At 43.0% G+C, this 25651-nt stretch overlaps 1 protein-coding gene across 1 annotated transcript in view; it reads left to right on the top strand.

The window, feature by feature from the left end:
- Carmil1 (capping protein regulator and myosin 1 linker 1) overlaps positions 1-25651 on the top strand; it is a 310075-nt gene that overhangs the window by 264100 nt on the left and 20324 nt on the right. The window contains exons 30-32 of the mRNA XM_004640140.2: positions 13903-13969; positions 14164-14360; positions 21003-21115. Of these exons, the coding sequence (XP_004640197.1) occupies positions 13903-13969; positions 14164-14360; positions 21003-21115 (377 nt within the window). The remainder of the gene's footprint in view (positions 1-13902; positions 13970-14163; positions 14361-21002; positions 21116-25651) is intronic.

Genomic DNA, 25651 nt, shown 5'->3' with positions numbered 1-25651 from the left:
TTCAATCCCCCAGCACCACATGCCAGCCAGCCCCGCCCCCTGGTGGGCTGAGCTGGCCACACACACACCACACACACTCTCTCTCTCTCTCTCTCTCTCTCTCTCTCTCTCTCTCTCTCTCTCTCTCAAATAAATAAAAAAAAATACATTTATATACTCCTTTAGGTACTTATATGACCCACTTATTATGCTGGATATGTGCGTGTTTATGTATGTTGTACTGGGCCCTACACGTTTCATCTCCCGCCCCACACCCCAAGCTCATGGAGTGCAGCCACTTTATTCTGCTGTCCACATAGCCCCCGTGACTAGATCAGAGCCAGACACAGGATAGTTGTCCATTAAATTTTATTTAATGTCCTAGCTTTGAACTCTGGTCACTTGCATGACTCTCATTTCTTTAGCATCTCTGCTCCTGGAGGGAACAGGATTGATGTCTTACTGATTTCTTTATAGTAAATGTCATCAAATATCAGAAACAGCAGATTTCTCTGCAACTCTAGAAAACAATCCTTTGCATTCAGAGGTTCTTACCTTTCTATTTGAAAGGGTCAGTTAGCAAGAACATTCTAGATACCAAGCTCTTGGCAAAGTGCACAAGAAGAGATTAGATCCTGGACCCTGCTGACCAGTAGTCCATCATAGCAGAGGTGCATGGCAGGTATGGCAGCCCCGAGAATCCCTGCGCCCAGAGGTGCGAGCCCAATTGGCCCGGATCACACTGGGACATAAAACTAGCCACAGCTGGTAGCGTAGTTCCTGATGATCTGACTTCCAAACCATTTCCTGTCTGACTTTCGGTCAGGTTGGCCTGGATCACCAGGAAGTTTGGGAAAGGAAGGGGCTTTGTTCTGAGACATCACATCGAGTGCTTGGTGATCGATATCCCCATCACCCCAGGTTGACTCTTGGCTTACCAAGTTTGCTCTTGTCACTAGTGGGCTGGGTACGGGAGTCTAACCTAAGCTAGCAAATCCACACCTCTTCCAGTGTAGGGAAAGCAGTGGCTAGCGTTGTGGGCACCTGAACTGGTGGAAGTAGCCGCAAAAAGACCAAGCTTGAGGACTTGGCCTCTGACAGTTGTCCATGCCTCTGTGTTGTCCCACACTCAGTCTGGTTAGTTGGCTTATCCTATTTATTCTGCTTTCAAGTTGATCAGTGTCCTTGTGTGAATCTGAGGTTTAGCCAAGTAAACATTTAGGAGGGGTGGAGTCACGTAGGGTGAAATTAGGGAATGACAAAGTGGCCTGCAGTTGTAGGTGATGTTGAAAGACAACTGATGCAGAACTCCACCGTGTAATTCTGACTGGCCAAATAGGTCAGACTGGATACATTTAAGCGATTCTTTGTGAAGAATCTCTAGTTGCTCTAGTTACGGTTTAGGAAAAGTAATGGGCTAGGAGAAACTTAACCTTCAGTCTTCAGCTTGCATGTAGAGATGATGTTGTTTTGTTTGTCTGAATTCCCAGTTTTCCAAATACCCCCAGAGGACAGAGGCAGCCACGGTCACTGCCTAGATGTCCACTTAGGATCTTCTTTCTCTAAGAGCTGAGAGCAAACCTCCAGCACTAACCATCCCGTAACAAAATCAATATCTGACATAAACGGTTGTTAGTTTTGCTCTTCGTTGTGTGACTGAAGAAAAACCATAGTGGCTTTCTCGCAGAAAATCACACTTGGAAACTAAACCAAAAAATTATTTCCAAGTTCCAGGTATAACTGCAAGGAACATGTACACATATACATACATACACACACCCCTAGATTAGGTAACCTTATATACTTTTATTTATTGGATAGATGTGTTCTGCCTTCTTTGAGAAACTATTATGGGTGAGAAATTTAATAATTACTAGAATAATAATTAAAAGAAAAAGAGAAAAAAAAATTAAGAGGAAAAGCCGAGAGAACAGCAAATTTAAGGATCAGCTCCTGCAGCCTGACCTGTCGTACTCTATTTTGCTTGCTTAGGATGCTCCATTTTAGATTCTAGCTCTGCAGATCATAGACTTTAACATTTGTTCGTCAAAGCTGAGACTCGGAATCATTGTTCCTGCCAGACAGAATCCTCTCTAAGCAGTGCTAAGGTGGGTCTGGGGGGCTCTGTGATCCAAGCTGTGCTTCTCCTTTGGAAACTTCATCAGATCCACCTCACCCCATGACCACGTGCTCCGCTGAGATCCCCAGATGCTACACTCAGCTCTGCATGGCCAGAAGGGCTTTTCCTTGAAGAAGGTCCCAGAGCATCCTCCTCTAGTAACGATATAACCGAGCACCATGATCCTGTTGTGGCCATGTGGCCTCTGCTCCCCAGGTGACTGAGCTGTGGGCCACCTGAGTGCAGTTATTTCATATTAAAGGTAATGTTGGCGAGTGTTGCTGGCAGATTCATGTGGGATGTTTTCGTTACTATGAAGTCGGGACAACAATAAGAAGCTGCATCCACAGACCCTACAAATCAGTTGTTGTTGGTTTGCAAGTAAAACGACACCATAGTGGCAAGTCAAGGATAGGTTCAATGGAAAATTTACCCAGTTTTGTAGCATAGCTCGGCTATAAATCATTAATTCATTTCAAAGCAATATCAAAGCCAATTAGAAAACCAGAAGTGACAGAATATTGCATTGTTTTTGACAGACTGAGGTGAAATAGATTATAATAATCACATAGCTGTCAAAATAATCTATAATTTAGAGATGTATTAAAAATCCACCTTATTGAGAATTTACTTAGAAAGACCTTAATTAAAAGGACTAGCAGTGAACACAGCAGAGGTCTTGGTTTCCACGGCAGGGTGGTTGCCACAGAGTCTGGCTGGTAAAGCATCTTTGTGCAAAGCCTCCTATCCTTTATTGGAGGCTAAAGAATTAGAAAACAGAGATTGTGGGGCTCAATCTCAGAAAAGCTTAAGGATCCATGGGATTTGAGCTGCTTTCTCTGCAGTAATAAATCAGCAAGGGCCAGGCCTCCTGATGACTGAATGGCTGTCTGTGCTCCTAGCCAGAATCCCAGGTCACCAGGACCTCAGATCACCCTCCATTCCTATTACCTGGCTCCACAACAGTTTGCATGACTCAAGTTCTTAAAGCAGGTTGTCATTGGCTTTGATCTGTTTTCTGTTGCTGATGTTGCTAGTGTTGTTAACTATTAGTTTTTATCACCTGTAGAGGTAGAGTTCTGTGGAGAGAGAAGGTGTGTTATGTTGAACCTTTTAGGCCAGTTTTGTTTCTTGATCTTGATGTCGCCAACCATGGTGCTCATCCTAGAGAGTATTTAAGTCTTCTCCTATCCTCTTCTTTCAGGACAGGAGATACAGCTCAGCGGCATAAGCACCTGCCTGGCAAACACAAGGTCCTGAGTTCGATCCCTGCTACTGTCAAAGCCAAAACCAAAACAAAACACCCTATCCTCTTCTTTCTTGGCTTCTATGGTAAATAGATTGTCCAAAAGATCTAGATTGGGGCCGGGGAGATGGTTCAGTAGAATAAATGCTTCCTTGGCAAGCGCAGGGGCATGAGTTCAATCCCCAGTTCCACCAAAAAAAAAAAAAAAAAAAAGATCTAGATTTAAAATTTTTCTCAAGGTCAGCCAAATAGCTCAGCCCATTAAAGCGCCTGCAAGCAGGCTCAGGGTCCAGGGGTTCAATCCCTGAGCATGCTGTTCAGGCCCCACCCCCAGGGCACACTGAGATGGCAATTGAGAGTGGGTGTGGTGGCATGCTCCTATAATCCCAGCTCTCAGGAGGCTGTAAACAGGCAGATCACTGAGTCCAATCTAGTAGTGAGACCCTGAACACCTTGTAGACCCTTCCAAAAATAAAATAAAATGTTTTTCTCAGTTATGATACTCTCTGGGTTTTCGCCATTGTTCCTTCGCTGTAAATAAAAGGATGCAATGTTACTTTCATTTTTATAACTTCAGTGGTGACATGGAGGTGAGCCATCATTAGCAAATGCCAGCTCCTATGCCACCAGTACTAACGTAAATTGTTCTTTTAAAATATTTGCTTCGAATGAGTACCAGCTAATTTCATTCACTGGATCGTTCTTCAGAAAAATGTGTTACGGATCAGGAAGATGGCTCAGTAGAATAGATGCTTGCCTGGCAAGCGCAAGGGCCTGAGTTCAATCCCTGGTTCTGCCAAAAAATAAAAAAGTATTAAATTCACTTTTAAAGCAGAACAGTGAAGTAACACTGCTCTAGGCCTGTCCTCTCTGTATTATCTGTGAATGACAATACACTCATGGAGCTTTAACAATTAATTAAATGGTTCATAAAGTAACTGCTGTCATTATTCATTTATTTTTTTCTGGGGCTCAGAGAGTCCCAGAAGAATGCTTTCAATCTAGATTTCTGTGTGCTCTGAGATGATCTCATTGGATTTAGAGCCAATCCTTGCTTTTTGATATGAGACATCCTGGCTCACCTTGTGCTTTCTGGGGCACTTCTAAAGTGGATATAATTAATCCACGTTTAATGAACTGGATTTCAAAAATTAAGTGTTTCCTACTAGATTTTCCACTGAGTCAATTCTCACAGTAATCCTTAATGCCATCTAGCCAAACATTATCATCATCACATTTGGGGGTTAGAAAGTGATTTTTAAGGTATTCCCATTTTCAAAAGTCTGAAGTGATATAAACCTTGCTGAGAAAAAAGATGCTTGTTTTCCCTGGGATGGCAGCCGGAGTACACAGTCTTCTCCTTAAATCCAAGAGTATGTACAGGAAAGCCGTAACTCTGAGAAAGCTCAGGAACTCAGTGGGCCAAAGGAGGAACAACTGGAGACTCAGTGGTGCAACACCTTTCCTACCAAGCACAACTGAAACCCAGTTATTCACACCACACTCAGTAACTTTTATATCCAGGGTCTCACTGTGTATAAAAGTTAAATTGGCATCATGATATTAAATCCAAAGCCTTCAATGAGAAGGGCATCGACCAGAGGCCTTGTGAAGGTCACCAGAGAGCACCATGTTGAAATTTAAATGGTTTATTTCCTGTTTTCCAGATCTGCAGGGTTTTTATTTGATATAAGAAATTAAATCTTTACATTCTACTATGTTTTTTCCCCCAAGAAATGGTTCACATTTATCAGTGTTAACTTACTTCAATGTGAGAATTGACTCAGTGGAAAATCTAGTAGGAAACACTTAATTTTTGAAATCCAGTTCATTAAACGTGGATTAACTATATCCACTTTAGAAGTGCCCCAGAAAGCACAAGGTGAGCCAGGATGTCTCATATCAAAAAGCAAGGATTGGCTCTAAATCCAATGAGATCATCTCAGAGCACACAGAAATCTAGATTGAAAGCATTCTTCTGGGATTCTCTGCGCCCCAGAAAAAATAAATGAATAATGACAGCAGTTACTTTATGAACCATTTAATTAATTGTTAAAGCTCCATGAGTGTGTTGTCATTCATAGATAATACAGAGAGGACAGGCCTGGAGCAGTGTTATCCAGTTGTCTTGGCACCAGGAATTTCATGGGAGACAGTTTTCCATGAACCACGTTGTGGAGAGCAGGCTTGAGGAGTGATGGTGTGGCATGGCTCTGTATTGACTCATAGGCATTGCATTACTTGTGTATTTTATTCGTTTTTATATTGTAATATAAATGTACAGTTTAGATCCATACACATATGGTGTGCATATGTGAGTGCCACACACACACACATACTACACAGGAGGGTTTCTCTCCTGGGAGAGTCCCATGGTGCTGGGGGTGAACCTCGGGGAAATGCTAGTGATGGAGAGTGGCTGTTGATACAGGTAAAGTTGGCACCAGTATGGAGTTCGTAGGTTGGGGACCCGTAGTCTAGAGAGTTTTACAAAGGAGTATCAAGGACAATGAAACAAGCACAAGGTTTCAGTTTTAGAGCTCCCATGGCATTCACTAATTCAGATAAACGTTGTCATTGGTTGCTTGCAGTAATTGCTTTTCTTCATGGACTAAAAGCACCACTGCACAGAGTTGTTACTTACCAGGGAAAGCGGGACTTTACAGTGGAACAGTTGGGAAGTCCTTTCCCAGTCAAGGGATCAAACCTGACTTTGTCACCAGCGGTGAAACCACTTGCCAAGTGGGCCATCTGTGAATTAAGCAGGTAGCGCACAGCATCTGGCATGTTGCGTTTGTGCTAAAAATGTTTCAACAGCATCTAAATATGAGGAAACACTTCCACAAATAGACTGTGGTGGTTCCATCCCTGAAATGCTGTGGGTTCTTGGAGTCAGTGGTTTGCAGAGGAAGGCAGGGCTGAGAGCAGAGGGAGGAGGATGCAAGGACTGCACAAAGGAGATGGGCAACAGGGGACTGTGGTGTGGAGTGCATGGTCTCTATTAGACTTGCGATCTGAAGGAAGATACTTTCGTTTGAAGGACAGTTGGAGGAATTTGAATATGACTATCTAATATGTATTAGATAATATGTAATTGTTCATTTTCTCAGATGTGATAATTTATGTAGGAGGGCATGTAATTCTTAGGATATTTATGCAGAAATATAAAAGGGTGAGGTGTTAGAACATCAATAACCTTTAAATGGTGTGATGAAAAAGAGAATTTTGGAATGACAAAACATTAACTTGGTTAATCTAAGTAAAAAACATATTTGTATTTATTATACTATCCTTGTACTCCTTTATTTAGGATAAATTTGAAATTGCCTAGGTTAAATAGTTGAAGAGCAGAATAGATGGATGCATTTGAAGAGCTTCATGGTCAATGGTGTAGACGCTAATGTATGACAAAACTCTGCTGTCCATGGGGAAGTTTTTATTAATCTAACCTGAAATTGGAAAAATACGAATTTGCATGAAAAGACTTGGATCTAATTTAACTGATTGCTCCTGCTAACGGTGCAGCCTCTCCATCTGTGTTTCTATCTGAACACTCTTTCTGGTGATGACGGTTGTAGTAGCGATGGGTCTCGGTAGGGTGAGCACTGGATTGGCACAGCGATTTCATTCACTTACTCGCTTAACAACGCTTTCCCGGCTCTCAGGTGCTAGGTGTGAACAAGAGAGAATCTGGACCAAGAGACAGATGTAGCAGCCTCACTGGACCACTGTGTCCCACCCCACTCTTCTCTCCTCCCAGGGGAAGCATCATGAGTTTGATAACTTCTTGTTCGTTGTTTTGTTCACACCTACGTGTACACTCATGCGTAGCAGTGTTTTGTGTATTTTGGAATGAACATACATGGCATCATGCCATGTGTGTCTTTCTGAAACTTGCTTCTCGGTATCCTGAGATTGTTTATGTTGTTGTTGATGACAGTGTGTCTTCCTTTCCACTGCTGTTCTGTCATTTATTTACCTGCTTCTCTATGCCTCTGTTTACTGGCTCTCCTGTTGGTGGGCTTGGTAATTGGTCTCAGTTTTTTGCTGTGGTAAGTCTACACCTTACTAATGCTCCTACTGCTGCTTTCTTTGAGAATAGAAGACTGCAGAAATGATCACATTGACTTTGCTTATAGTCATGGCCAGTTGTTGAAGCCCTGGGAAGTCACTGATTGACTTCACTGATTGTGAAGACTAAGTCTATTTACAAGCTAGGTACTGAGACCTGGCTTCACAGTAACATTGGCCAAGGTCCCACAAGGCAGTAAAGTGTCAGATCTGGGACTTGACACCATATATTGGATGGCAGAGCTTGGGAGTGTGAGTTGTGTTCCCTGGGAAGTGTGACCGCACACACTCCCTCATCTGATGATATAGTGCCTAAAGGAGCTCCAGAAAACATACATGCATAATGGTCTTCATCCTGTTAAAACACTGAATCAGCCGTTGCCATGGTTTCCTTCTAACTAGGATTTTTTTTTTTTTTTTTTTTGCTTGCCTGTCACTTTAGGAGTTGATCCAATTGAAAGGTTTCTCACCCTCACTTATAATGATCATTAGGAGTGTAATTGAGACAGAGTACTTGTCCCATTGAATTAACCTTTCATTAAGAGAAGGAAAGTCTAAAATTATGTATGGTGCTTACCTATCAGCTTTGACACTCATATGTACATATTCATAATCACATCTTCATAGAAGGTTTTGAAGACAGGCAGGAGTCTTTATTTCCAGCAAATCAGGATTTGAAAAAATAATTTTTACTTTTTCTCTATCACATTCAGCAAGATTATTGCTATTCCCATCCTCAGTAGGTCACAAAATGATTCATATTTGAAGAAAATTGCTTAATAAAGTATGAGATTAGAATTCAGGTTCCAGATGTTGCCGGAGGAAACCTTTCTGATGAAGCAGTGCTGTTCATGAGGGTGGCTGGAGAGGTGCGGAGAAACGCTCTGCGCTGATGGGAGGCTGCCCTTCCCCTGAAGAGACCCCAGCATTTATATGCACAGATTAAGGAGCCCTGTATTTTCCTCTCATTCTTGATTGAGAACAATTGAAACAAAAAATAAGGGTCTTTGAAAAAATGCATCAACTCAGGGTGGAGTGGGCAGCTTGCCTTATATCGTATTTTAAAAGGAAGTATAAAAGCGTTCCGTCTGTCACACTGCAGTGCTTTCAAGAAGACTGATGTTCCACAACTGGAAGTACTTTCTGTTTTTAAGAAAATTTTGTTGTGCAGGTCAGCATGGTGACGCATGCCTGTAGTCCCAGCACTTGAGAGGCTGGGGCAGGAGGATCATTTTGAGTTCAAGGCCAGCCTGGACTACAAAGTGAGTTCAAGGCCAGCCTGAACCCCGTAGTGAGCCCTGTCTCAAAAAGAAAGAGAGAGAGAGAGAGAGAGAGAGAGACAGACAGACAGACAGACAGACAGACAAAGACAGAAACATTATTTCGTAATTTTTCAAAATAATAAATAACCAGAGATACACAGTATTGATGACCAGGGGTATTGATAGATTTTTTAAATTATTTAAACAGTTAATGTAAAATATGAGGTGGCCTAAATTCCCACTGGGGACAAGGTACCCTAAATGATTATGGATATTTTAAGGTGGTAAATCCTGGTTTCTGACATGTGAGCCTTATTGAGAGTTCAAAGTGACTGCATCCTCAGACACAGTGGAGAGCACTGAGTGCTGTATCCCGCCCTGAGAAGGGGCCCTGACCATGGTTCCTTCAAAGGAACCAGAGATACACTGTCCCCATGGCGCTGCAGGGACTAGACCCGTGCTGTGACCCCAGAGCCGAGACTTGCATGGGGCTTGTGGAAACCTGTTCTGTCTACTGTGCAGCTTTGGAGGCGCTGCCCGTCCCCACTTCCCCCGTGGAAGTCACCATCCCCTTGTGAGCCTGGTAGATGGCACTTTACAACACCTTGCAAAAAATAACACCTGTGTGTAAGAGTGTCTGCAGTTTCTCTAGCTTTAATTGTGCTTTTGCTCCTAAACCGCTTAGCTAGATGCCTCAAGCCACTAATATTTTGACCTCATTCTCGCCTTACTGCTCTGCTATGGAAGCTTTCTATGTATTTTAAATTTTCTCTCTCTCTTTTTTTTTTTTTTTTTTTTTTGGTGAATGGTGCCTCTCTCCTTCCCCCTTTCTAGTAATGCTGCTGCTTTATCTCTCTTCCATTCATATTTTTTTTTTGTTCCTTTCTTTTTGCTGCATGGAGACTCTCTGCTGTACAAGTGTAAGTATTTTCTCATGGCTCTGCAGTTTCTGGCTACCCTACTGCTCCGTTTGCTTCTGTGCTGCCTCGCTAGTGTTCTGGGAAACTGTAGCATTGTCATCCATCTGCAGACCTGGACTTAACAATTTAGAGACAGAGCTGGGATTTACAGCTGTGCGAGGTGGTCCACACCTACAATCCCGGCACTTGGCAGGCTGAAGCAGGAGGATCTCCCTGAATTCAGGGCCAGCCTGGGATGTATAACAAGCTCAAGGACAGCCTGAGCTGCCTAACTAGACTCTGTCTCAAAAAAAAAAAAAAAAAAAGATTGGGTTTTACCAAATGGGTCAGCTAGTAAGAAAGGAGATAATTTAAAATATCCCCTGCAGTTGCCCAAAAGCAAGGGGATGCTGGAGAAGAACGCACCGTCACCCATGAGAAGTAAAGTGCCCATGCTGCTCCTGGAATTAGAAAACGAGGCATGACCACAAAACTTTCAAGCTTTTGGGTTTTTTCTGATTCCTGTCATATAACTTATTTCATACCCAGGGTTATAGAAAGTCAGCATTATGATTTGCTTTTTATGTTTGAAGTTGTCCTGATCTGTTTTTCAGTTGTTACTGTTCAGTTTTTCTAACCCTCAGAAAAAGTGACAATGGCTTCTTGAGCGTGGAATTGGATTTTTATTTATTGCTCTTTGTGTAAACTTAGTAAATCAAGTAAGGAAATGAACTTATGGGACTTTCACGGTGACACAAGCAGTTCATTGTTTTAAAATAAAGTAATATGTCTAGAAATTACCTGCTAAAAGTAGATTCGACAAGGAAGCTATATTGTATATGATTTATAAGGTTCCAACATTAGTTTATAGCTTGAGGTTAGAGTAGACATCTGGATCTCTATTGAGCTACTCACAGAATAGTTCAGTCCATTATAAAAAAGCAGATTTCAGAATAGCACTTGATGTTTCTTTTGGATTTTTAGAAAATATAGTTATTCTCTGTGCATTGCCACAATGAGATTTATTGATGGTTCTAGGGCAAAATCCTATTTGAAAATAAAGGTTTAATGTGGTTTTGTTCATATTTCTTTAGGATGTGAATATTGAAATTTACCTACTCATAAAACCCAGTTTTAAAAATAAGTTAATTTTTGTCTAGGCTTAGCCTAGCAGTTGACAGCATTCATCATGATTGGTTTTTGAGAAACGCACCTCTGCCCATGTCTGGTGGATAGGCTATGATCAGATGATACTGAGGCACTGGCAGTATCCCAGGAGGTCAACGAGGACTAACAAGCAATCCAAGAATTTTTCATTTTTTGTACTAAAAGAAAGATAGCCCTGCCCCCAAGAAAAAGTAAAGTCAGGTTGCAATCCTTCAACCCCTTGTTGGTAGGAAGAGTGTAAACAAACCAGATTTCTAGACAAACATTGCGTAAAGAGTCACAGGGTTTGTTTTTTTTACATTTCATCTTGTTATAGATTTACATGTACTTGGACTATAGGAATAGTCCAATAAGATTGAGCAAATGTGTATGTTCTTTATAATTAAGAATGAAAAAATTCTAGTAAAGGAAAAATGTGAGAGAAGATTCACTTTTTTATGTTTTTATGCTTAAACTCCACAAGAGAAAGAGATTGAAATTGGTTGCATCTCAATATGAGCTATAAAAACTACTTTTTTTTTTTTTTTTTTCAGTACTGGGGATTGAACTCAGGAACCTGCACTTGCCAGGCAAGAGCTTATTCTACTGAGTCATCTCCCTGACCCAAAAATTACTAATTACAAGTTTTTCATTAGCCAAAAGCTGTTAGCTCCCAAACATAGCAAAACTTCAGGACCAACAGATAGGATAAATTCAGTGAGAGAGTTTTCATGGGAAATGTAATTATGAGTTATTTGCATTTGCAAAGAGCATACAAAATATAGGAAAGCAATGAGACACACTAGAATGCATTCTCTGATGTGCAAACTGGCTGATGACCAAAGTTCTAGGCATTCAAAAGCTGGAGCATGAAGAGAAAACCAGTCCCCTTTGACTGATGTCTCCAAAATGCCCGGTGATTCTTACGCTTCTTAATGCATCCCTAAAGTTAACCTAAATATTCCATTTTCAGATGGGCATCAGATGTAAAAGGCTTTCTTCATGTATTATATACATTCTTTGACATGTACATACATGCATATATTCATATTATATATATTGCTTTTCATATACTTAAAATGATATATCTGAAGTATTATAATTATCATATATTTTACATGTATTTGGTATCAATTTTCAAGGTATTACTGATCAGAAATTGGAACCAAATTTTTTTTTGCCCATGAATACCTTTTCTATGAAATCTAATCAAGAGGCACAGATAGGAGGGAGGGGTGGAATGGAAGACATCTTTGTCCCATGCATTATATGTATTTGTGATGGTCTCAATGAAATTGGCTGGAAGTTCCATTCCAAGCTGCTTCTTGGTCCTTTGTCTCCGGTGGTCATACCTAAGATACATAGAATTGTGACTTTTCAACATGAAGTACAGCATCCACTGTGCTAGTCTATATCTCCCAAGAACTCATTGCCATCAGAGTTTCATTAATGAGTGCACTAGTCAGCCCGTGGACTTCCTCAGTCAACTGCAAGGCCAATTGGGGGAGAACCACCTTCAAACTGGATCCTGGGCCAGTTGCATTGTGCCTACTGGTTTTTATTGACTGGTATTTTTCCTTAAACCTGCAGAGCCCGTTACTTTATACACGGCTCTTCATCACATTATTGCCTTTAACAAAGCTTTGACAGGACCAATTCAGCAAGTTTCATTTTCTATTTCAGGAAAACCATTCTAGATTTAAATAACTGCTCATAATTTTTCCTCCTTTCTTTCAACAATAGGTAATAGCAGAAGGATGTTATTATTAAAATTGGCATAACTGTCAAAGCTGTAGAGTTGTTTACTTTTAAAGGTCAGGATGAACCAATTTATTCTTTGAATCAAGAATATTTTCCAAACATGGGGTTTTTGAGGAAGCCTTAGGTGACAGCCTGATAATGAAAGTGTAAAAATCAAGTTCTTACAGTAGCATTGTCTCTTGATTTATACAACACCAGCCTCAAACCAGTTCAGGCATTGCCACAGCCCGTCTGCCTGGCCAGTGTGGTAGGAGGTCAGTCCTGTCTCTGACGCAGCTGGGTGTCTTTATCAGTCTCTAGGACTTGTTTCGTCCTTCCAGTTTTTTATGTTGGCGATGATAAAGCTTCCTCAGAGCTGCGGCACTCGTATGATGGGTTTAATTTTTTTTTTTTTTTTTTTTTTATCTATTTGGTACAGGGTCTTACTAAGCAGCTTGGACTTGTAGTGATCCTCCTGTTTTCAGCCTCCCCAGCACTGGGATTATAGGCATGCGCCACCACACCCAGTCTCGTTGTCTGACTCAGCGTGTCCCAGGGAGAGGCCAGTGCAGCGTGTGGTGCCAGGGATTCAGCCCAGGTCCCTGCACTTGCCTAAGCAGGTGCTTAGTCCACTGAGCTGTTTCGCCAACCCCAACACTCAAATGATGAAAGTGATGGAGAAAGTAGTGGAGAAGAGAACATCTCTCTAAAGTTTTATGCAGTCAAAGTGGGGGCGGGGAGATAGCTCAGTAGAATAAGTACTTGCCTGGCAAGTGCAAGGTCCTGAGTTCGATCCCTGGTTCCACCAAGAAAAAAAGTTTATATAGATGCTGGGAAAACCCTCTAACCTTTTGATCTTGGGTTGGGTTTCACTTTTTAAAAGACTGGCAAGGTCCAAGACATCTTAGAGGACATGCCAGCTGGTAGAGCATTTGCACTGTGTATCTTCTTCTTCTAATTGGTTTTTGCCCATCATGTGAATAACTGAATCTTGTTAGGAAGCTGAACCACAGTTAAACAGCTTTATTTGTTGAAGTGACACATAAAGACTGCCACGTGCTTATATTGCTGTGACAATCAGTCTTCAATTTTTGTGACTGATTTTATAGGCTTTGAATTTCATTCTTTATGTCTGTTTTAACATCCTCATGTGACACTCTGGGAATGAAATTCTGTGTCTTGCTTTTCTTCAGCTACAGGCATAGGTTGTAGCTAGTTGAGGCTGGATGAAAAGGGAGAAAATTAGCCATATCATTTGAGAAAGTTATAACAGAAATATATCACTTCAGCCTTTGAGTCAGGCTTTCAGTGATCCTGAACAGTTCCCCAAAGGAGCAAGACAAATGCTGAGTTGGGTCCATGGACCTAGAATGTTCTAAAGTTTGACAGGCAACTTTCCTGTGACTGCCTGTCTAAGTGCTTGCTTTATTTTATTGCTAGATGACTCCTAAATCCAAAAGGAAGAGTATCCACAGCCGAATGCTGCGGCCTGTTTCCAGGGCTTTTGGTAAGTATGTGGCCAGCACAAACCGTTTGCCTGTCCCTGAAGCATTCCCACATGACCTGGGCCACTCTGGCCACAGTTCAGAGGGACACTGTGGATGTGGATGGTTTGTGTCCTGATAGGCTAAAGATGGCTTTTCTGAGTTTTTCTGTCCATCCCTGCATTGCACTTTGACCTTGAGCTCTGTTCTGTTGCAGAGATGGAGTTTGACCTGGACAAAGCACTGGAAGAGGTGCCGATTCATGTGGAAGACCCGCCCTACCCTTCCACCAGGCAGGAGAAGCGGAGCTCAGGGTTCATCTCTGAGTTGCCCTCTGAGGAGGGCAGGAAGTTGGAGCACTTTACCAAGCTGAGGCCAAAGCGCAACAAGAAGCAGCGACCCACGCAGGCAGCGGTAGGTGGGCACCCGGCGGAGGCCTTCTCTCCCCTTATCCCAAAAGCATAGTCATGGGGACCAGGCCCTTTCTATACATGACGTATGTAAGGAGTGCCTTCACTCGCTGCTATGTAGCTCTGAGAGACGCACACTGTGAAGTTCCTTGCCCTTCAGGCCACAGCTGTTAGAAGACCCTAGAAAAATACCAGGCCATGGGGTGAGACGCACAGACTACATCCATAGCCTTTTTATAGTGTCTGAGAGGAAATATATGAATTCACTAGCAAAAATCTTACATGTAATTGATTTTGGGGTGCACACATGGACTCCTGCCCCCTCCATGCATGGGCCCCCTACTGTGGCCTCTGCCTGCTGAGCTGTACACTTGGCCCCAATGGGGTGCACCATTGTGACTCAGCTTTGCCCTAGTAGAAGGCAGGATTATCAGTGCAGAGGAGCCTCAGTGTGATGGGTGTGTTGATGCCTTCCCTGTCCTAAAACAGCCAAGCTTCTTGACAAATTGTCCCATCTCCTGGCTCTCCTGGCTCTTCGCAGCCCCCAGGATCTTCCCTTCTTATCTGCTCACCCCAGTACCACCCTACAATTCATGCCAACCCCACCCTGACCGAGTCCTACCTGGCACTCTCCCAAGCTATTTTTCCTCTTCCCTCATGTCTGTGCAGTGTGTGATGCTGGAGGGGGAGACCTTCCTCACGGGAGCCGCCCTGCTGGTCCTGGAGTTGTTGCTCACAGCATCTCCCACAAAGTCCCCCATTGTCTGTTTGTCTGTGTGTGCTCTGTTGCTCATGATGACTATCTTGGGACAGCTGACCTTTTGGAGAGGAGTCAGCCTCCTCAACACCTCAGACCCAGAGCATTCAAAGCCCAGAGCTTTGCTCACCTGCCACCCTGCCCCTCTGTTAAGCCCTCTGTCCCCTGAGGGGCATCACCAGTAGACAGGATGGAAACTCAGGCCTAGCCTGGTCACCCCTGGGCCCACTTCCTCCTTGCTAGGCGAGCCGCCCTGCTCTCTCCTGGGCTGGTAGCTGCTCTCGCATCTTCCGGATCTTGTCTCCGACAAGTCCACACCTCTGCCTGAGAGCCCTCTCTATCTCTGTGCAGGACTCCAGGGAGACTTGTTTTACAGACTGAGCAGAAAGCCCAGCCCGAGCAACCCTCCACCCCAGTGCTGTCACCATGTCCTGCTTTCTCACCCCTCTCCTCCTCTGTAGTTCTGGGCAGGGCTGGGACTTCTCATCCCTGGTGATGTGCTGAGCACTCAGAATGTGGTGCTACTGAGGAATTACTGGATGAAGTGGTGCAAGAGACACAGCTGGATGCGGGTCACGGCAGTCTGCACAGTCAGCGGTGACTCACTGTAGATCAGGCTTGTGTGTTTGGTTTATTGCCCTCATTTGAATGGTGTTTGTTAACACCATTTCAAAACTAAAAAACTTCTATATGCATCATATTCCAATTTATTTGATTTTTAGATTCTTTATTGCACCACTACATAATTCCTTCTTAAGGGAAAGGCTTTGTGGAGTATTAGGGATTAAACCCCAGGCCATTGCTCCAAGCTATATTCCCAGCCCTTATGTTTTGTTTTGAGATAAGATCTTGCTAAATTGCAAATAATAATAAATAAATAAATAAATAAATAAATTGCCCAGGTTGGGCCTGAACTTGAGATCCTCTTGCTTCAGAATCCCAGGGTGGTAGCATTACAGCCCGTGTCACCGTCCCTGCTTGAAAGCTCTTTCAGATAGAGAAAAAGCCACCTTCCCACCCAGTAGCTCACACTGTACATTCCAGGTTGTGACGGGATAAAGTGCTCTGGAGAACCTCAGCAGTGCAACAAGTGGGAGATGATGGCGTAAGCTGCCCCATTTAAGTCAGTGACTCTTGGAAAGAGACTTTTGTGTTCTCTTTTCCTTGTGCCTTTGAAAAATGAAAAAAAGTAGAGGAAGCTGTGAAGCGAGCTAGAAACTGTAGGGAGACGGAATTTGTTCTCACCCATCACAGCTGAAATTCTGACAGCAAAAGGCAGATGGACAAGAGAAAAGTATGACCGAAGGTTTACAATCTAGGTTTTCACCACAAGGGTACCTTCAGACCTGAGCTAGGGAACGGGGCACAGCCACTGAGCTGGAAGGTGATGTGCAGAGCCCCGCTGTGCACACCAGAGGCTGGGAGCCAGGCCTGAAAGCTGCCAGCGTGACTTTCATGGAACTTCTACCCGCAGCGACTTGGCCCCTTGGTAAATAAGGCTGAGCAGTTCCCTCCACAGGTCCTGCCAAGAACAGAGGATGTTGGTACAGCCCGAGTCACCCCAGCTCAGCCACTGCCTGCTTCCACCTGTGCCAACCCGCAGGTGAAAGGTGCTCCGACAGAGAGCAGAGGCTTCAGGGAAGAGGGCAGAACCTTGCTGTCTAGATCTGACCCTGCCACCTGTGAGAACCGTCTCCCCAAGGAGGGAGCTTAAAAAAATGATCTGCACATGAGTTACGGGAGTGTGAATCCAGGGCAGACACCTGAGTAGCTCTCGCATCTTCTGAGTTGGTGTCACATACCTGCAGCCACCTCCTGTGGGTGCCACGGCAGCGCTGATCAGTTTACCGTGTGATCTTGGCGCAGCCCTGCACCCCTGGCCGGGGATGAAACCCTGCTGCCACATCCCCCTTCTGTGTTTCAAATGACAGCATCGCAGTGCCTAGCGGGCCTTGGAGCCACCTCGCCCAGTCCTTTGCCACACACTTAAAAAGCCCAGCCGCAGCCCCCAGCGAGCCATTCCTTCCACACTGACCTCTGGCTCTGCAGCTGCAAAGCTCTGCTTTTTAGTTGCAAATTATTTACTGCATTGTTAAAAATCTTGAGAGTTTTCACTTAAGCCACCTAGGTTTAGTCTTCTGGAGTGGCACATATGCAAGTCTCTTCTCTGGAATTCTAAATATTTGTGCGTCATTGCAAGGTCTTTTCTTCTACAGTCTAAATTTCCTCTTCTCTTCCACGTTCCTCATAGTGTTCTGCCTGGAATCTATTTACAAGCCTTGCTACTCTGCTGTGACTAAATTCCAGGGTTGACCATTTCACTCCTTCATTTTAAAAACTACTTATTTTCAACCCATTCGGGACCCCTCCTGTCTCAGGAGCTACTCCTGTTCCCTATCCCAGTAAATTTTTCCACCCTTTATATATATGTGTGTGTGTGTGTGTGACACATACACACACACACACACACACACACACACACACACACATTGTACTCTTAATTGATCCAGATGGCACTTACCTACTTAATGATATATCATTCAGGTAGGTGACCATATTGGTCTTAGTCTCAGAGAACACCTATAATGTCTTTGTTTAAGCATATTTCAGGCAGAGCAAAAGGGTAAACATGCAGTAGAATTTAGACTGTGTAATCAGAACTTACTTGGAAATGTTAGTAAACATCCAGTTAGAGCTCACAGCCTCCACATAAACCACATTTGTACCCATTTATGCAAAGGAATCCAGGAAGGTAAGTTTCAGCTGATCACATTGATTCTCAGAATAAGCCAAGATTTCGTTATTAAGTAAATGTGACCAAACAATAATAGATAGAAACACAGCAGTTCCTGCTGGTATTTGTTCAGTTGAGAAACTTTTTGTCTGTCCTGTTTCACTATTTTTGTTCAGAGAATGATGTTTGTATATTTAGTATTTCCTGGGATTGATAATTTTTCTTAGTCTGCTCTGATGAATCTCATCAACAGATTTTGCTAATGTCATGCCACTATGCATCAGGATATTTTTGCTGAGTTTTATTATCCTGCTAAGGCATTGTTTCCTAAAATGTTTGTTTGGTTGGTTTGATTTGGTTCTGTTTTTAAGAGCAGAATCTATTCATTTGATAAAGCTATATTTACTGGGGAAAGAAAACTTCTCAGAGAGAAAAAAGAGGTCCTGTTTTTCAAGGACGTTTTATAGTGCCAAACCACTGATACAGGAGAAAGAAACTCCCAGCCTGAAAGTTATCTGGGGCAAGTTTGTGTTCTCTAAAACCAAAGGATGAATTTGAGGAACAATGTAGGTTAAGAGCAAAATGTATTTATTGAAGGAAAGAAAGCTTCTGTTCCAGAGAGGGATAGAAGGGACCTGTGTGGGTTGCCCTTTGTTTTTTGAGACAGAGTCTCACTCTGTATGTAGCTCAGAGTGGCCTGTAACTCATTGTGTAGCCCAAGCAGGCCTTGAACTCACTGTTATTCTCCGGCCTCAGCCTCCCAAGTGCTGAGATTACAGGGATGCACCACCTCACCCAGCTGTTCCTAATAGGTTAATAGGACTTTTCAGTGTGTGTGTATAAAGGCGAGTACCGTGTATTTCCTTTCTCTTGCCTAGACTCCCATCGCCTTGAGTCTCACAGTTACACTGTGCTCTTAACCTGAGCTGGGAGGCTCTCACTGCTTTTTAGCCTGTGCAGTCGTTTGCCTGTAATAGAGACTGCCAGTTCCTGTTCTGGGAAGCCACTGGGGCTCAGCTGTCCATGAAGCATGTATGTGATCCCCACTATGGGTCTTTATTTTTTTAACTAGGATTTTTGTCTGTTTGTTGCTATAGATCTGTTCGGTTTACATAACTCTTCTCAAGACCATTTTTGATAATTTCTGTTTTTCTACAAAAATATTGTCACTTAGTGTAATCGTTTATTTATAGAACTCTTTTAAGAGTTTTAATCTCTGCCGTATGGAGAGTGACATCTCCTTTTCCTCTATTCCAGTTTACTTTAAGGCCTTTTCTCAGCACTCGGTTTTTTGGCTTTCTTACTCATCTTTTTCAAAGGCTTGACTTCCAGTTCACTCTGGTCTGTTAGTTTTTGTACACTCCTTCATTTTATTTCCTCTGGGTCCCCTACTTCCCCTTGTTGCCTTGGCCCATCAGTCTTCTGTGTGTCATATGCGTGTAGGATTGTGTGGTCATTCAGCTCGCTAATGAGTACCTTTTGGGTGTGTCTGTTCCTTCCCACCCATTTCTGTTCACCTAGTCTTTGAAGACGCGGTGAGTTTTGGCAGCTGCCCTGTCAGATCCAGCTGCGGTGCCTACTGCACCTCCCTGCTGTCACCATGTTCACCATCCTGGCAGAGGGAAGGCGGGGGGGAGGGGTTCTGAGTTGGCTGCAGGCCTCGTAGCCACCTTCTGAGCACTCCCCAGTTATCCTGGTAGCGTTTATTTACACACCGAGCTGTGACGCCTGCCCTTTTCACTTCTCAAATAGCAGCAGTGGCCACTCTGATTTTATTTGCAGGCGCTGTTCTGGGACCCAGAAAGCAGCCAGGCTGACCAGGGCTTGGGTTTCTGGTTTCCTCTGCACAGTTATGTGGCTCTTTCCACCCAGACGTTTATCCTCCTTGACAGAAAAGACAGGAATCCAACCTTTTCCTGTGCTAGAAAATGAGCTAACACAGCTTGTGCGTTTGGCCTTGAACTCTGTCCCAACTCCATTTCGCCCCTCGCTTCAGCTTCTCTGCTGTTCCTCTCGCAGCCCCCTCCTGCTGCCTTCCAATTAGCAGCTGCATTTTAAAGTGTGCCTTGCTGGTGGGCTCTCTGCAGTTCTGGACTTCACAAAATCCATTCACGCTGGTGTCCTTAGTTCTCAAATGATAGAGTGGGGCTGGGGACCCAAAGGCCTGGCCTGGCCTGCAGGGAGCAGATGGCTTTTCTCAGCTACACTCCACCATCTCCGAGACCCCAACCTTCTCCACATCCCCAGAGAGCCTTGCACCAGCTGTGAATTCTCTTTCAAAGACAAGGGCTGAGAGGAAAAATTATACAAGTGAAATGTACTGTTTTTCTCTTAAAACAGAAAAGAGAGTCATTTAAGGGACGCTCCATATTAAGACCATGTGTCATGGGTCATGTGCTTCTCAGTCGGGCACTCGGTGACCTGTATGAGAGCCCCTCATCCTCTAAGCCGCTGTTTGATCTGTGACTAACCAAGCACTAAGACAAAACTCGTTTCAGCTCCAAGGAGAGATGTGAGTGAACTCCTAGGGCACAGAACATGTGTAAGCCACCAATCTCTTTCTCAACATAAGGGACCGCTATTGCTATAGGTAGTCTTTTCTCTGTTGTTTTTCAAAAAGAAAAATTTGAGACCAGCAAGTTCTGTACTACTTTGTCATTTGGGGTCAATAGCAATGTTGAGAGTGAGCTTCTTTCTCTAAATTGCTGAATTAAGAACCTCTCCGGTTCTCTGTTCACCGTGAGATACAAGAAAACCTTGCTCTGACTGGGATGAAGTTCCGTGCTTGAGGGTGGCGCCATTGTTTCTGTACATGACTCTGTTATTCACAGTCACTGCCTATTGTCTGTTGTCTCCTCACTAGTCAGTTTCTTCATTGTGGCCTCTTCTCAGCCTGTTAGGTCCAAGTTCTGTGGTCAGTCAGCATGAGTCCCTACCTAGCAGGGTGTTTCTGTTGAATTTTATAAACATTCTGTTCTGTTCCTCCTGTCAGGGTGATGCCTGTCCCCCCCGGCCTATATTCCGGTAGATTAGGTAGTGCCCATCTTGGTGAGCCTTGTTCCCCTCACATCCCATACATGCTCCTCTGACTCTAGTGATCGGTGTTTACCGAGTTGAGTTGGGTGTGGTTAACGCTGCTTCTGTTTGCTTTGCAGGTTTGTGCTGCTGCCATCGTCTCCCAAGATGGGGAGCAGAATGGTCTAATGGGGAGAGTGGATGAAGGCGTAGATGAATTTTTTACTAAGAAAGTGACCAAAATGGATTCCAAGTGAGTTTATTTGATTCTCACACTGTAGTACTATTTAACTCAGATCTAGATTACTATCAGGTACAACTTAACTTACTGTGTTAAAGACTTCATAAATAAGGTTTACTATTCTATTAGTTTTGCAAAATATCTCCAAGTCAGCCACATTAGTGTCACTTGGAGCTTATTAGAAGTGCAGATTCTCAGCCTGGCCCTAGAGCTATGGAATCCAAAATTCTGGAGGTGGGGTCGGGCAGTCCATGCTCAGAAGCCTTCAGGGCTATCGTGAAGCATGCTCCAGTGTGAGAACTGTTGTGGTATTCTAAACTTGAGCTAAGAGCCACACCACCCAACATGTTTCTTTAGGGCCGTGATGGCTTAAGTATTTTTGATGACAATAAAGAGCTACCTCTGGCACATGTGCCATCGGTTACCATTACTGCTCTAGGGCTCTATCCCATTCATCTGGATGATTCCATTACAGGGCTGTGAGCATTGGCAGGCTGGAATTGCTCTCTGTAGACATTCTTCTTCTGTGTAATTAGATGCATTCGCTGTTGGGAGCATGGCTAGGTCATTAAATGGCATGATCTAACAGTGTCATAATGACAGCAGCATTAGTGGGGAGAGGCTTCAGGGTTAGCCTCTCGAGTTTTCTTATTAATAAGATGGAGTTCCTTGGAAGACAGTTTAGCTGTACTCCTGCAAATAGTTGTTTAACTTGAGATACTTCAGTTTGTAAGTGTAATTTGTACCAAGTTATTTAATCGCCATGGAAATGCAGATCCATTCTGTAAAACACTCCAAACGTGGATGTGTGTCTGAGAGGTGTTCTCCTCCTTGAGATATGGAAGTCAGGGATGAACCTATACCACACTGATAAGCAGACGATGGTGACAGGGCCTGCCTGAGGAAGATCCAGCTCTTCCTTACAGGGCTGTGCTATCTGAGCTTAGCAGGATGGCGAGCTTGACGTAAGTTCAGCGCTTATATCCATCTAGTGTAACTTACTTAATTTCGTAAACGTTAGGTCCCAGTTATGTCTCATCTGTGACCCTGGCCTTGAAGCTGAGCATCCCCTACTTGGCAAAATCCTCCTCCGCCTTTCAGGCTTCCCTAGCTGTTCCACTCCCCACCAAAGTTACATGCTTTCTCTTGCTATTGACTCACTGCCTTTTGTGAGAGTGTACAAGCCTTTGAGGGTTTGTTTAGCTTTAAACTCGTTTATAGAATAAGGAAAAGACGGTGTATTTTCTGTGTTAAAGATTCAAGAATAAAAAAAAAGATTCAAGAATACCACCATAAATGAAACAAAATGGAAAGTCCCTCTCGATTGCTTTCAAGTCTGTTTCTGCAAACAGCATGCTGTTTTGAGGAGCAGTCCCTGAGTCCTGTTAGATCTTACAACTTCAGTGTCTTTACTACAGACCAGATTACAAGGCTGACACTGCTAGTGGTTGTATCGAGATGGTCCTGGCCTATCTTTAAACTACAGATACCTTCACAAGCTGTTCTTTAACTTTATTTTTTTTATTTTTATTTTTTTAATTTTATTTATTTATTTATTTGTGTGTGTGTGTGTGTGTGTGTGTGTGTGTGTGTGTGTGGCCAGCTCAGCCCACCAGGGGGCGGGGCTGGCTGGCATGTAGTGCTGGGGGATTGAACAGTGGTCCCTGTGCTTTGCTAAGCTTGTTCTAAGTAGGTGCTTTAGACCACTGAGCCATCTCACCAGCCCTGTTCTTTAACTTTAGAAATTTGTGTTTGGTGGGGAGATTCATGAGCATTAGATGTGAACTGTGGGCATTGTTAAGCCTGCCACAGTGTGATTTCCTCTTCCAGTAATGCTGCTTTCATCTTTAATTGGTTCTGAATGAATGTACTTTGTCTTGAATTAAAATTAGATACATTTTAACATGTTATTTTTGTTTTTGTTTTTGTGGTACCAGAGATTGAGCTTATTTTACTGAACTATCTCCCTGGCCCCATTTTAACATGTTTTTATTAGTACATGTTTGCAATGCATCATGTTGCCATTCGTTGTGCAGAGTTGGTACACGTTTCTATCCCATCCCATGCCCATTCATCCCCTCCCCACCTCCAAGCCCTCCCTCCTCCTCTTGATCCCCTTTACCTCTGAGGAAGATCCTTCTCCTTCCTATTATGTTTTATTTTGCTCTTTATTTATAATCTGTGTTTCTCATGTAAGAAAAACCATGCAAGATTTAAGCTAGTGTGTCTGATTTATTTCACTTAATGTTGTGGTCATGTGGCCCTTTCATGTTCTTGCAGATGACTCGAGCTTATTGTGTTTATGGCGGAGCAGCACTCGGGGGTGGGTGACAGGGATGATTTTTTTTTTTTTCCTTTCCTTTCGGAACTGGGGATTGAACTCAGGCCCTTGCACTTGCCAGGGAAGCGCTTATTCTACTGAGCCATCTCCCCAGTCCCTCTACTGTTGCATGTATGCCACATTTCTTTATCCATTCCTCTGTTGATGGACATGTAGGTCACTTCCAAGATTTAGCTAGTATGAGCTATGCTGCTACAAATCAGTATGAGTATGCATGGCTCACTGCAATACGATGTATTTTAGTCTTTAGGGGAAGATATCTACACAAGGGTAACTAGGTCAAATGGAATGTCTAGTTTTAGATTTTTTTTAGAAATTTCCATACTGATTTCCGTAGTGGTTGTACTAGCTGACAATCTCACCAGTAGCGTACAAGGATTTCTTTTTCTCTGCAACCTCACCAGCATTTGTTATTTGATTTCTGGATGATGGCTATTCTCTCTGGGCATGATGGAATCTCAGTGTTATAATTTGTATTTCTCTCAAAGGCAGCAATGTTGAATTTTTTTTTCATGTATTTTTTGGCAGTTTGAACTCCTTCTGTGAAGTGTCTATTTTTGCCTAGCACCTTTTCTGTTGGGTCTTTTATCTGGGAGAATCTAATTTTTAAAGTTATATGTATTATGTATTTGATTATATGAATATATATTCAGATATATATATATATATATATATATGCACATGCATTAGATATAAGTCTTCTGAGGAATAGCAGGCAAATATTTATTCCTACTTTTCTCTATACTCTTTTTCTTTTTTACTCCATTGGCTTTCTTTACACTCTGTCTTCTTATTTTTAACTATTTCCAGTTTATCTTAGATTATTAGTTCTCTAGAAGCTATTGGATCCATTTTTCATGTACCTTTGTTGTTTTTAAGCTTTTAGTCATTATTTAAATCTGTCTTCTGGTAGTTCTTTAAAGTGCAGTGTCGGGGATTGAACTCAGGACTTGGCGCTTGCCAGGCAGGGGCGGATGCCTTTGAGCTATTTCCCCAGCCCTCTCCTACTAGTTCTGACCCTGTGCACGCACATTGATCACTGCTGGCTTCCATACTTTTGTAGACTGTTCAATCTTCTGAATTTCTCTTTGGAGTTTTTTACAGATTCTGATTCTTTTCTATGCTGGTCAGTTCTGTCTTGTATTTTTTAAGCTCGGCTAGCTTCTCATGAGTGTCTTGTGTAGATTCACTGATGGTTTTGTGTATGTTAAGTAATATCTTATTGCTGATGTCATCTGTGAGCTCTCCAAGAGCCTTGTGACCTCTTTCATTGTCTATCTTGGTAGCGTTTCAAATAATTCAGCTGTGTAGCTTGTGACTTGTTTAGTCATTCTGTAGGATCACTTGGGGTCACCTCTGTTCTGAGTGTGTTGAAATTTTAGGATAATGTGCTGTAAAATAAGTCATTTGTTTAACCAATTTACTGGGCACTTGTAATGGTCATAGAAATTCATGTTCATTGGTACTGGCAATTTTCTTGAGTTAGTTCCTCCATAATTTATTTTTTCTCTGTACTCTTTCTCTTAAACGTCCATTAGTCAACTGCATGTTTCCTCTTCTAGCCTGTTAATTTTTACCTTTTCTAGTTTTTCATTCTTTATGTGTCCCTCTCCCCTATTCTGGGAGATTTCTGGGAATTGGTATCAGATAGTCATAAGTTTCTGCTTCTCCTGTCACATTTTACTGCCAGTCTTGTTTTGTGGAAACTTTTTTTTTTTTTTAATTCATGTTTAAACTTTCAAGGACAAATAAGGTCCTTGAAAGTTTCTGAGTGGGGCTTACTGACCGGTGGCTTCCAGGCAGGAAGTTTGGTGGTTTTGGGGTCTCCTAGACTCTCCCAGACTTTCTTGTGGGTGTTGGAAACTATGTACAGCTGCCACCCATTCTGAGAGCTGGAGCCAGGGCGTGCTGAGGGGCATTCCCCAGCCTCCCTGGACCATTGTACAGCCAGCTCAGCTGCACCCAGAGCTTCTCTGGTTTGCTCTGCAAAAAGTAACCTAAGGAAAGGCTTTCGCCAGCTGTCCTCTCTAAAGCTCCTTTGTCACCTTGCACAACAGTCTCACTTTTCCTTTTGGAGTAGCACAAACCCGCTTGTTTCTGGGCCTTAACTTTAGGCTCCAGCCCTTTCATTTTGCAGCCTTTTTTTTTTTTTTTTTTTTTTTGAACCAAGGATCTCAGTAAATTGCTCAGGCTGGGCTTGAACTTGT

Source organism: Octodon degus, unplaced genomic scaffold, assembly GCF_000260255.1.
Source record: "Octodon degus isolate 3935 unplaced genomic scaffold, OctDeg1.0 scaffold00119, whole genome shotgun sequence".
NCBI classification, from domain to species: Eukaryota; Metazoa; Chordata; class Mammalia; order Rodentia; family Octodontidae; genus Octodon; species Octodon degus.
Note: the sequence above shows the minus strand (reverse complement) of the source record. Positions and strands in the feature narration are given on the sequence as shown.